The sequence below is a fragment of the Lepidochelys kempii genome, chromosome 11 (genome assembly GCF_965140265.1).
Source record: "Lepidochelys kempii isolate rLepKem1 chromosome 11, rLepKem1.hap2, whole genome shotgun sequence".
Classification (NCBI taxonomy): domain Eukaryota; kingdom Metazoa; phylum Chordata; order Testudines; family Cheloniidae; genus Lepidochelys; species Lepidochelys kempii.
The window spans coordinates 4,825,047-4,836,995 of NC_133266.1; the positions used below are offsets into that span (position 1 = coordinate 4,825,047).

General features: G+C 39.1%; 1 protein-coding gene across 2 annotated transcripts in view; it reads left to right on the forward strand.

Moving 5' to 3' along the window:
- The window catches only part of ERCC3 (ERCC excision repair 3, TFIIH core complex helicase subunit), a 47,210-nt gene extending 36,688 nt beyond the window's left edge, over nucleotides 1–10,522 (forward strand). For both annotated transcript variants that reach the window (XM_073305013.1, XM_073305014.1), the window contains 2 exons: nucleotides 8,283–8,435; nucleotides 9,939–10,522. In XM_073305013.1, coding sequence (XP_073161114.1) covers nucleotides 8,283–8,435; nucleotides 9,939–10,073 — 288 coding nt within the window. In that variant the 3' untranslated portion in view covers nucleotides 10,074–10,522. The remainder of the gene's footprint in view (nucleotides 1–8,282; nucleotides 8,436–9,938) is intronic.
- The last annotated feature ends 1,427 nt before the right edge of the window (nucleotides 10,523–11,949 follow it).

Genomic DNA, 11,949 nt, shown 5'->3' on the forward strand with positions numbered 1-11,949 from the left:
GTGGTGTCTGTACTGCTATAGAGGACATGGTAAGGTAGCATTAATTACAGCATCTGACCATGCAAAGCATTCTGACTTTATAGCAGGCAACAACTGGGGAGTGGGACCAAAGTAAGAACACTTATGGGAAAAATTGACTGATTCCACAAAAATGGGATAGCCTTAACCTGTACTTGGAAGTTTTGGAAGCCTTCCCATTTGAGAGTGTGAAGAATAGAGACTCAATTAAACTAGCTTTGTGTCCCCAGTTGGTCCAAGTCCTCATTGCTGTAGGTGATGTTGTGTATAGTGTACATCAGAGTCCAGTGAATATCTTGGTATATTTTACTTCCTCTGGTTATATCTTAAGAACACTACTTTTTTTTTTTCATTTGTGACCTTTTCCTTCCCTCCACTTCATCAGTTCTGCTTGATGCTGTCATGAAAGGCTTCATAATTGAATTGCAGTTTGAACAGCCTTTATTTCTGAAACCATATTGCCCAAATTAATGGTTCAGTGGTTGGTATCTTTTTTTTTTTTCTCTTGGGATTTGTTTTCAGCATCCACACTTAGTAAGGGCTCAGAGGTATTATTCTATCAAAGATAGCTCTCAGAAATTTGTAAATGAAGCATTTCTGATTCCTTATCATTGGACTAGTGGCATCAGTAGGGCTGGCATAGTGAGCAATAACTATCCCAACAATAACAGGTTGGTATCAACATTGCCTCAAAGATTAGCACCACCACTGGAAGAAGTCTACTCAACTTCCAGCGGAGAACCTTCTCCCCACCATTCAAATGACAGATCTTGAGCCACCTGACCAACATCCTTCATTCTGTCCCAAGACTCCTCATCTTCTCCCATCAAGGCAGTTGTCTTGGCACTTATACTATCTCCTGATGACTTTAGGCGCTTCCAGAAGCTGTTTGCCTGGATTGTTGATGAACCAGAAACAGAGACCTCATTGACTAAGGAAATTTATTTGACATAATATATTATTTCGGTTCTGCTGTAATAGCATTGCCCATTAACAAGGGCATTTTAGAACTGCAAAAATTCTGTGGTGAATGCAAGCAACATTACCGCCGACTGCTAAAAGAGCAGGAAAAAAGGTACCAAATAGGCAAAAGGGTTTTAAGCAATTATGCCCCTTCCCAACACTGGATTATTTCGTGGACTCTGCAGTTCATGAAAAAATGAAACCATTTAAGAGTACACCAACGCACAAAGACCTAAAGAAAGTAGATCTCTTTTGGGAGGAAGGCTTATTCATCAGCATCACTTCAGCTACAAATAGTGAACTAAAGCTTTGTTTGCAAAATTGAATTATGTAACCTGGGACATACTATCTTTCTTTCTTCCCAAACTCTATAGAGTGGAGTTAAAAACTATTATGATTAAAAATAACTAATGGCAAAGAAGTTACCGGCAGCCATGGATGCATCAGACATGATGGCTAGACATAGGGCCACTGTAGTTACTATGTAAAAGAGCATCATGCCTCTGGTATTCCTAAGGGGAGACAGAATACAGTAGATTTCTCAGTTTTGGGTACAGATTTATTAATATGACATACTGATGATGATGCGTTATATGCCCTAAAAGATTTCAGAGTCACACTATGGTCACTGGGCACTCAGCCCCAAACTGCAAGCTATTCAGATACAAAAGGCAAGCTAGACAGAAGAGACGCAGCTACTCTCAACAACGGCCTTCTGAGTACCCACCTAGAAAGAAGCCAAGACTCTCTCAAAAGAAGTAAATCTTTCGCAATCACTATTCAGACTACACTTGCTGCCAGATAGATTTGACGCAGGAGTTGAGTACCACACTGAAACTGGATGAGAGTCATCCCCAAACCCCACCTTCAGGTGCCATCTTTCTCTTTTCTACCAAGCCCAACTGGAATAACAATTGACAAAGGGGTGCTGGAAGTTGTTGCCACTGAATACTAGAACCTATTTAAATCTTTCCCCTCTCCCCCAAATCCCTTCCCATCCCTCTTCAGGGATCCTTCTTATGAAAACCAACTAAAAGAAGGGAGAGGGATAGCTCAGTGGTTTGAGCATTGGCCTGCTAAACCCAGGGTTCTGAGCTCAATCCTTGAGGGGGGCCATTTAGGGATCTGGGGCAAAAATTGGGGATTGGCCCTGCTTTGAGCAGGGGGTTGGACTAGATAATCTCCTGAGGTCCCTTCCAACCCTGATATTCTATGATTCTAAGTAGTTTCCCTTCTTCATCTAGGGATCCTTGAGAAGCTACCTGTGGAGTTTAGGGCAAGAGGCTTCAGATCACAAAATATCCTTATTCTGAAGACAAAAGGGCGTCTTTGTCCTATCTTAGACCTGAGCAGACTGAACGAATATCTATGCCATTTCAGGTTCAGGCTGAAAATGATTGCGGCCATCATCCCTTCCCTTTAGCTCAAGATTGGTTTGTAGCTGTTGATCTCCAAGACGTGACTTCAATACTGTGATCCAATACAAGATGCTACTGTTCAGTCTCTCCACACACCAGTAGTCTTCACAAAATGCCTACTTGTTGCGGCAGCATAACTGAGACAAACCTTTCACATCTATCCATATTTAGACAATTGGCTGGTCAAAGGCTGGTCTCATCAAGAAGTCACCACAGCCTAGAACTATGTCCTTCACCTATGTAGACAGCATGGGGAAAGACTCCCAACCCATCAGAGTTCATAGGAGCCCTACTTGATTCCAAGTCACCCAAAGCATACTTTCCCAAAGACACATTTCACTCTCTCTAGACAGTTATCACCAACATCAAAGTGAATTAATCAGCCACAATCAGAACTTGCCTCAGATTTAATGGCCACATGTCAGCATGCAGCTACCTGACACCACTAATCAGATTTCACCCATGTCCGTTGCAATGCTGGCTAAAGTCAGTTTATCACCCCAGAAGACATCAGATGACCACACACAAGTTGTGGTTCTAGTTTACATCCTGTTATCTGACCACCAGTTCAGTTACATCAAGAGAGTTCAGAAGGGGAGTATCCTTCTCTATACCCTCCTACAAAGACTGATAAGACATCAGTCAGGAACAGTGCACACCTGGACCACCTCCAGATACAGGGACTTTCCACTGTACATGCTTCCCACTCTGGGGATGGGATAAGAGAACAAACACATGAGAGATGTGTATTCATGTTGCTTAATCTGCTACTTGGAAGGTCCCCAGATGCTGTGGGGATGAAAGTGGTATAAAAATCTAGATAGACTAGAATAGGGATATGGTCCCAAAAGGACATGAATGTATACATAACTCTAGAATTATAAGCGATCTCACTAGCTTGCATAGTATTCCAACCTGTTTTAAAAAATTCCATAGTACAGATTCTCACAGGCAACACACTTGCAATGTATTATGTAAGCAAGCAAGGGAGGAACCTGCTCATCACCCTTGTGGCAGAAGGCAATCAAATTATGGACATAATGTCAACTCCATGGAATAACCCCAGTAGCTTTTCATCTCCTAGGAGCCAGCAGTGATTTCACAGGCTTCCTAAGAGGACAATCCATTACCAACCACAAATGGTCACTGAAGAGTTCCCTTCTCAGACAGATATTTCACCATTGGGGAAATCCCATTATAGGTTTGCTTGCCATCAAAAAGAAAACATACTATCCAGTCTTTTGCTCTAGAGGAGATGTAAGCCTGGGATCCTCACAAGACATCATTTTGTCCTGTGGATCAATATCTCACTTAGGCATTTCAACGGATCTTGCTAATACTCAGGATGATATGGAAAAATACCTGGGGTACTATATTTGCCCAAACAGTTCTGGTTAACAGAGCTCAGAATGTCTACTGAGCCTCTGATAGCCCTTCCAGACTGTCTAGACACAACGCAGAACCAAGGGCAAATATTACACCCAGGCCCACCAAAAACCACTGCACCTTACAGCCTGAGTGTTGGCTGATTGAATGCCACTAGTAGAAATTTCTCACTGCAAATATGAGAAATTCTACTGCAGAGCAGAAAACTCTGACAAGGCATACTTATTCAACAAAAATTGTTTGGGCAGCCCAGCACAACCATGACCTTTTGGAGGCCCCATACCTAAAATCCTTGATTATATTCTACATTTGAAATACTTTGAACTTTCATTCAGATCCTTTAAGGTCCACTGTGCAGTGACTTTTGGCAGGACAACTCCTTCTTCCAGTCATGTTCAGTTTTTCTTACCCCACTCTATGTAGATTTTTGAAAGGGGTTACTCTATATTTAACTACCAATTAGGGAATCCCTGCAATGTGAGATCTTAATATTGTCCTTTCAAGCCTCATGGAGGCTTTTCCCCACCACCTTTTTGACATCAGACAGAAGGGTCAACAAATTTCAAACTCCCATGGGCAACCCTCCTTAAACAACATTCCATTGAGAGCTCATCTTACGTTTATCCCCAAAGTTGTCAGACATACCTGAGCTATCTTTGATGTAGTTAGATCATAGCTAGCTCACGAAACAACAGTGAAGCCCTGACCACCCAGGACTCGAGGTACATGCTCAAGTGGCCACCACCCATGGTGCTGCATCTTTAATACTGCAATTCTAGTTATCTTTGATCTACCTTGGGTATGTTTACATGTTGCAATCAAACTTCTGAATTGCAACATAGACATATACTGATATATCCATTTAGGGTATTTCAGCTTGCTATCACCTGGCTGGTGTACTTTCTCCAGATGTCAAAGCTCATTCCACTAGAGCGCAGACTTGTTTTACAAACCTCTACATATGAGATAAACCTGGCAGCCACTTGTAGAACCCCCTCTACTTTGGTTAAATATTATGCCCTCAACTTGTTGGAAAGATCAGGTGCCAAACATGGTAGGGGAATGTTATCCTGATTTAGTGGCAGCTAGGACTCCTCAGTCCCCTCTTCCAGATGGTGACTGATGAGCAGAGCCCTAGAATGGGTTCAAATACTCTGAGAAAAAACTATTATTTATCTTACAATAACTCTGGTTCTTCAGTGTTTTGCCCATGATCCGCCCTCCATCCCTGCTTTTTCAGAGTCTTTAATTGATATTAAGAATTGAGGGAGCTGTGGGACGGTTGTGGCTGCTTTGCCCTCGGGTGAGGGAAGGGGTCACTAGGACATCCACAGTGCAGGCGTAGCCCAGTGGACACTACTATAGAAAGATTCTGACCTTGCACACATGAGGTACTTGCACAACCTTGAGTGGGATCTGCGCGGATAAAACATCCAGAAGAATCCTTTTTTTTCATAGTCTATGGCTAGTTAAGAGGACCGCTTCAGAACAGGCCTCACAATTGAAATAATTCACCACAGTCTTTTTATATGAAAGCCTTTTTTGTAGCATATCAAATGTGCCCAAATCGTTGCAGATTAGGGTTGATCTAATAGCGAACAGGCCTATGTGGTTATAGCCAAAAAGACTCAAAGAAATCTCTTTACTTGTATTTGAATGCTTTGGATTATGGAACTAATTAAAAAAGTCCAAAACAGAGAGATTTCCTTTTGCAAGTAATCAGTTTTAGGAGCCTTAAATTGGCATTATAACTAGGACAAGTGTGAGTGCCAAATGGTTGGTGCCAAACTTAAGGCTGGTAATGTGGGAAGAAATAAAAATTAGTTTTTTGGAAACACTTGCTATTTATGGATAGTTTTATGTGCCATTTATTAAATAGTTCCATGTGTTATATCTGTCTGTAGGGATAAAAATTGTGGCTTTTTTCATCTTTTTGCTATTTTGTGTGGTGCACTGGCTTTTTAAATAGAGCCCTCTTGTCATGATTCCTTGCTCAGAACCCAGTGAGTTAACTGCACTTGGCTCATGTTACATCTTATTAAAGTATATTCCCTTTGAAAAATATTGCTCTACAAAATCTAAGACTTTTATACTAAATCTTTGGTCTAGCAGGTTTTTCTGCTGTTGGTCTAAGAATCGGTGATAACTTATAAATTTGACCCATCTTGAACCAGGCCAGCTTGAAACAAGTACTGTATACTGCTGAAAAGCAAAGAGTCTCTCTTTAGTGGTACACATAATTTTGTTTTTAAATCATCGCAAGGGACAGATTAATACACTTTTTCCTGTTAGAAGCTGGACACGATCTTAGCAGATGCTATTTTTCATAGATTCACAGATTGCAAGGCTAGAAGGGACAATTGTGATCTAGTTAGCCCTGTCTAACGGAGGCCATGGGGACTTCCCTGAATTAATTTCTGTTTAGATGTTTTTCTAAAAGATACTCTATTGTTCAATCTTGATTTAAAAAAACCTCCAGTGAGGGAGAATCCACTGCAACTGTTGGTAAGTGGAGCAGTGGTTAATTACCCTCACTGTTAAAAATATGCACCTTATTTCTAGTGTGAATTTGTCTAGTTTCGATTTCTAGTCATTGTTACACCCTTCTCTGCCAGATTGAAGAGCCCGTTATCAAAGTTTTGTGCCCCGTGTAAGTATTTGTCAACTGTGCGAAGAACCGATAACTGTGGAACCTCAGTAGAAACATACATCCCCTTGATAATGATTCCCCATTTCTGTTTACATTTTGAGACATGTCTGTTAGCCAGTCTTTCATCCATTTGTGTTCCATGTTGATATATCATTCCAGTTTCTTATTCAAAATGCTTTATAGAAGTCTAAATATATTACATGAACGCTATACCTTTGTAATTTCATAAATATGTATATATAATAATGTTTGACAAGATCTATTTTCCATAAACCATGGTGACTGGCATTAATTATATGTTCTAAACAGCTATATAAAGCAAAGCTTTATAAAATATGATCACAGTTTGGTGTCCTAGCTGCCTAATGGTATCAAGCATTAACCTCTTAACTGTAGAAGTTCAAGAGAACTCGGGTGTTCAGAGGATATCTAAATTGAGATGGGAGAGGAAAAAAGCCAGATGATAAATCAGTGTGACCCAATTTGAATGTCTGTCTTGCAACCTGCCATGGCTGGGAACGCTGGGAAGTTAGAAGTGCACCCAGGACTAGCGCATTTTTTTAAAAGCAGTAAACTTGGCTCAGGAATCAAAATGCGGGGGGAGAGGGGGGCGGAGGGGAATGTCTATTCCTTTCTACTCTGGATTTAAACAGAGATTGTATTTGAGTCTGAGAGCCCTACTGAGGGGAGAGATGTTTCAGTGATTGTGAAAGAAACTGAATTTACAGCGAATGGTCATATATTGTAAACATTCTTTTTTCACTAAGACTAAGAAGCAGAAGCTGGGAGACTTTGGAGTTCTCTAGGAAAGAAGGACTTTGAAGTAGAGTGGAGATAGCACATTTACTATACTTGCCCAGATATCTGACTAAATAGGAGACTAAAATATGTGCTAAACTGTACTCCTATCCTTGGTGGTGAAGGTAAATCAGGGTGGGATGCACATGTCAGAATTCTCATAGTGAGAGCTGGTGGATTGTGCCTCATGAAAATGTAGAATAGTGAAGAAAGCTAAAGGAATAAACAAAAGAGGGTCAGTCCATAAGAAGAAACTAATCTAAAAAGCAGTTTTCTGCCCTCTTTATTATTAACTCAAATATAATTACTAAGCTAAATGTGCTTTGCTCAATTTCCTTGTCAATGTGGTACATTAAGCATTTGGCTGAACATTCTGAAATGCCTTCATCCTCAGCTATGTGCTTTTGTTCTAGTCTCTTATCTAAATGACATTTTGCATTAGGTTCCTTTAGCACAGAATGTAACAAGGCAGGTGTGTGGTATCATTCACTTTGCATTATGTGTATTTAGACTTGGCAGAATTCAATTTTTAAACCCATATATCCATCAAAATTATTTTTTTTATTTTTAAGCTTTTTTTTCTAATTTTATCAATTTAAATTTTCACAGTTTGTATAAAATTGGCGGGAGGGGTCAGGGAATAATTTAATGACAGTAGATATTGAGAGTCAAAAATTAGAAGCTTTATAACTGTCAAAATATACAAAGTAAAATTCTTAAATCAAATTCTACGTTCTGAAACGTCATTTTTCTTTCTTTGCCCATCTGTAAATTTCGATTATCATTGATGGAAATATTTCTGTCAGTTTGTATGTGCGGTGAATCGAGATTTACCGACATTTACTAATTTAAAAATATAATCTTTCCAAGCCTATGTATATTTGTGCTAGCTGTGAAGCAAAGCTGTTGGACTGCTAATACGCTATAAATGCAGTAAGGTCCATTGGGGGGCGTAGTTGATTTTCTTGGGAATGGGGGAGATGCTAATTTAAAAAAAAACTAAACTGAACACTGAGAAAATGCATCCTCCACCACATTCTGCTTCCTAGGTGATCACAAAGCTTGCAGGAATGGAAGAAGAACAACTTTCATTTTCATCCAAAGAAGAGCAGCAGCAGCTTCTTCAGAAGGTCCTGCAAGCATCTGACCTGGATGCTGAGGAAGAGGTGGTAGCAGGAGAGTATGGCTCAAAGTCAACTCAGGTAAATGAAGAATGCTTAGCTTCTGGTAATTGTGAACTACAAATGCTACAGAACTGGACCCTTACTTCTTAGTCTTGCTTCTGCATAACCATGCCAATACGCAAAAAAGAATAGAAAAATAGACTTCTTTACTTTCAGCTCGTATAACACCTTATTTAGCAATAAGAGTAATTGCTAGCTTAGGTACTAGAGAGAAATGACAGGTTTCAGAGTAACAGCCGTGTTAGTCTGTATTTGCGAAAAGAAAAGGAGTACTTGTGGCACCTTAGAGACTAACCAATTTATTTGAGCATAAGCTTTCGTGAGCTACAGCTCACTTCATCGGATGCATACTGTGGAAAGTGTAGAAGATCTTTTTATACACATAAAGCATGAAAAAATACCTCCCCCGACCCCACTCTCCTGCTGGTAATAACTTATCTAAAGTGATCACTCTCCTTACAATGTGTATGATAATCAAGTTGGGAGAGAGAAATGAGACACTTGAACAAGTGTGACCTCTACAGTATCCTTTTATGTTTTAGGACATTGGTGGCAGATGGCAAATTTCTTTTATTGAGATCAATTTTATGAAATACACATTAAAAATATCCTAGTGCACTTAATTTATTTGTCGTGTCACACTGATTGAAAGGTTTCATGCTCCAAGACCTTACCCCCTATAGTACTTCAAATAGGGCTGACTGTTAAGGCTATTCAAGAAGATGAGTCTTTATATATGCTATTTTATTTTTACTCCTAGAAAATAAAACATGATTTCCCTAAAAATAAACATGAGAAACTAAGGGCTTTTCTACACAGGGAGATCTAAGAAAATTAATATGAATTAACCAAACGTGTGAATTTGTAGTGGATTAGTTAAACCACATTAAATTCCTGCATGAACATCCTCATTCAGACTAAAGTGGCCTTTATTTGGTTTAGTTTAATTCATTTCTGAAGTTAATTAAGCTAACCTGAATTAAAGCCACTTTAGTCTGAATGAGGGTGTTCCCACAGGCATTTAATACAGTTTTACTAATCCACTTCTAAAATTAATTTGGATTAATTTTCCTTAGCGTCCCTGCATAGACAAGCCTAAGGGTTGCTAATATATTATGAGTTAAGGGGACATCATAGGAGTGTTGCTCAGACTTCAGGCTTGACCATTAACTATGGTGGCATTGGGCTGGAACGCCCTTTGAATTCTCAATCTCTTGAGGTATCTTTTCTATAGATCCATTGCTTTTGTTATACCAGCTTTAACTAGAGGCATATTACTCCTGCAGTTAGCTGTGAGGTGCTTTGGTTGAGGAGCATCCCTGGCGCAGGCGTAGGGGTATACTTACCTACGCACTTCGTTGTACAGAATTCTTGATCATCCGCTAGGTGTCCAGCGTTTTCGTATTTAATTTAAAATATAAATTTGATCATTCAGCATTGCATCTAGCTACTCTGGCATCAGTGGGTTAAGAACATTATGTATGTAGTTAAACTGAACAATTGTGATTTCTCTTACTCTAGGTGTCCCGTCGTTTTGGCACAATGAGCTCTATGTCTGGAGCAGATGACGCAGTTTATATGGAATATCACACTTCACGGAGCAAGGCATCTTCAAATAAACATGTCCATCCACTTTTCAAACGTTTCAGGAAGTGATGTAATATATGGATGCATTTTGTCAAATTGTGGACCTATTTATCCTTCCATACAGCGGAATATGGAGCCTAAATATCTTGTAGACCCTTAAAGGACTCTTTAATGTGTGGCTATATAGATGCATAAATAGTTAGCAATATATGTATGCTAATGGGTGAGACTGAAAAAGTGAATGAACTATCTCTGACCACAGTGAAAGATGTTATAGAAGGACTGAACCCTGGTTATGCCTCTGTGGTGTTCCCAAGGTAATAAAAAACCTTTATTTTTATCAAGTGAATTTAAAGACCACTTTTTAAGCAAATGCTGCAAACGTGATTTTTTTTGTATATCAAGTTTGTACTAATGTTTAAAATTTTATTTATCTCATAAGTATTCTAGTTGAAAAAAACATAAGGAAGTCTAAAATGCTTGAAGGAAAAACTTAAATAAAACTTGCATAAAAATCATTCATTGTGCACATTTTATTATGTTTTTTACATATGGAGAATTGAGTAATTTGTACTCCTAATTTAACCTAGTTTAAATTTATAACAAACTAGCTCAACATGTCATGAAACTTCAAGAGAAAAAACCTGAAGAGGGACTTTGTCACTGGAGTAAAACTGGGAAAAACATTTAAAAGTTAATGAGCAATCCATTTAACCTGTATTTTTGGTGTTCTTACTACAGTTTTTCTGTTGTATACATCATACACTGCCATCATAAATAATCCTCTGTTTAACATTGGCATATTACCATTTTAGTTTTGCATAAAAAGGTAGTATTTTGACTTGCTACAGGGAGAGCTGAAAGCTGGGTTGCGATGGAGAGAGCCCTTTTTTAAAACATGGGTATTTTTTATTCTTGGCAATACTGGCAAAGAAGTCTTCTGAAGTGAGAGTTAATTTGATTCAGTGATGGATTTGCTTTTACCACTGTGAAAATTCCTAACAAAATAAATGTAATCATGAAACTGCTGAGATTTGTTTTAAACACAAACCCACCAAACAGCCCACTAATGATATAAGACTTAAGATATAAAACTTTTGATATTGCATTTATTAGCTCCTTTTCTGTGAGTAGGATTTTTGTGAACAACCTATAATGTAATGCTGCCCTTGATTCACCAGTTCAGATCTAAGGTTAGGATTAGCCTTACTATGCTGGATGAGATGTATATTCGGGGCTAAGTCTTCAGGTAGCTACAGAGCAGGGGGATCTTTTGAGGGGAAAAAAACAGAGATGGACTTATTTCCTTATGGGAAATGAACACCAAAGCTCTGTTTATGCTGGCGAATGCTGGTGTTTCCATTTTTTGGTTAATGTGCTTGGAATGCAAACTGTTAACATTCACACAAATGCTTCTGATGTTTCACAAGTATTCCCAGGATCTGTATAACTGCACCAGATCCAGACAGATGTGAGAATTGAATCCAACCGGTTCAATTCAAATTGTTTCATTGTTAGTCCCCGCAACTTCATCTCACAATGCTCAATTCTCCCTCCCCTGTGCTGTATCTTCCTTCCATGTGGCAAGCCTGGAACCTGTCAAGGTGGTGCTTGGGTAGCTTGATTTAAGATATCTATATAGGAATAACATGTGTAGTATCTCGGTGCTCATTCCTTTCCCCTTTGAATTCCTCAGACAATAAGCAAGGGCACAGCACTGGAACATTTGCCCATTCCTCATATCTCTTCTCTTTGTCTTGGGCCTTACACAAAGCAGTCTGTTGAACTGTTTGTTTAGGAGAACAGAATGAGGAAGTGGGATGATGTGATCATTAAGCATACAAGTTTGTCAGTGTTCCTAGTGGGACGCTTATCTCTGCCAGGTTTTAATGCTCACTTCAGAACCACTTTCTGTTTTTACAAACTTTGAAAAAGCTGTACTATG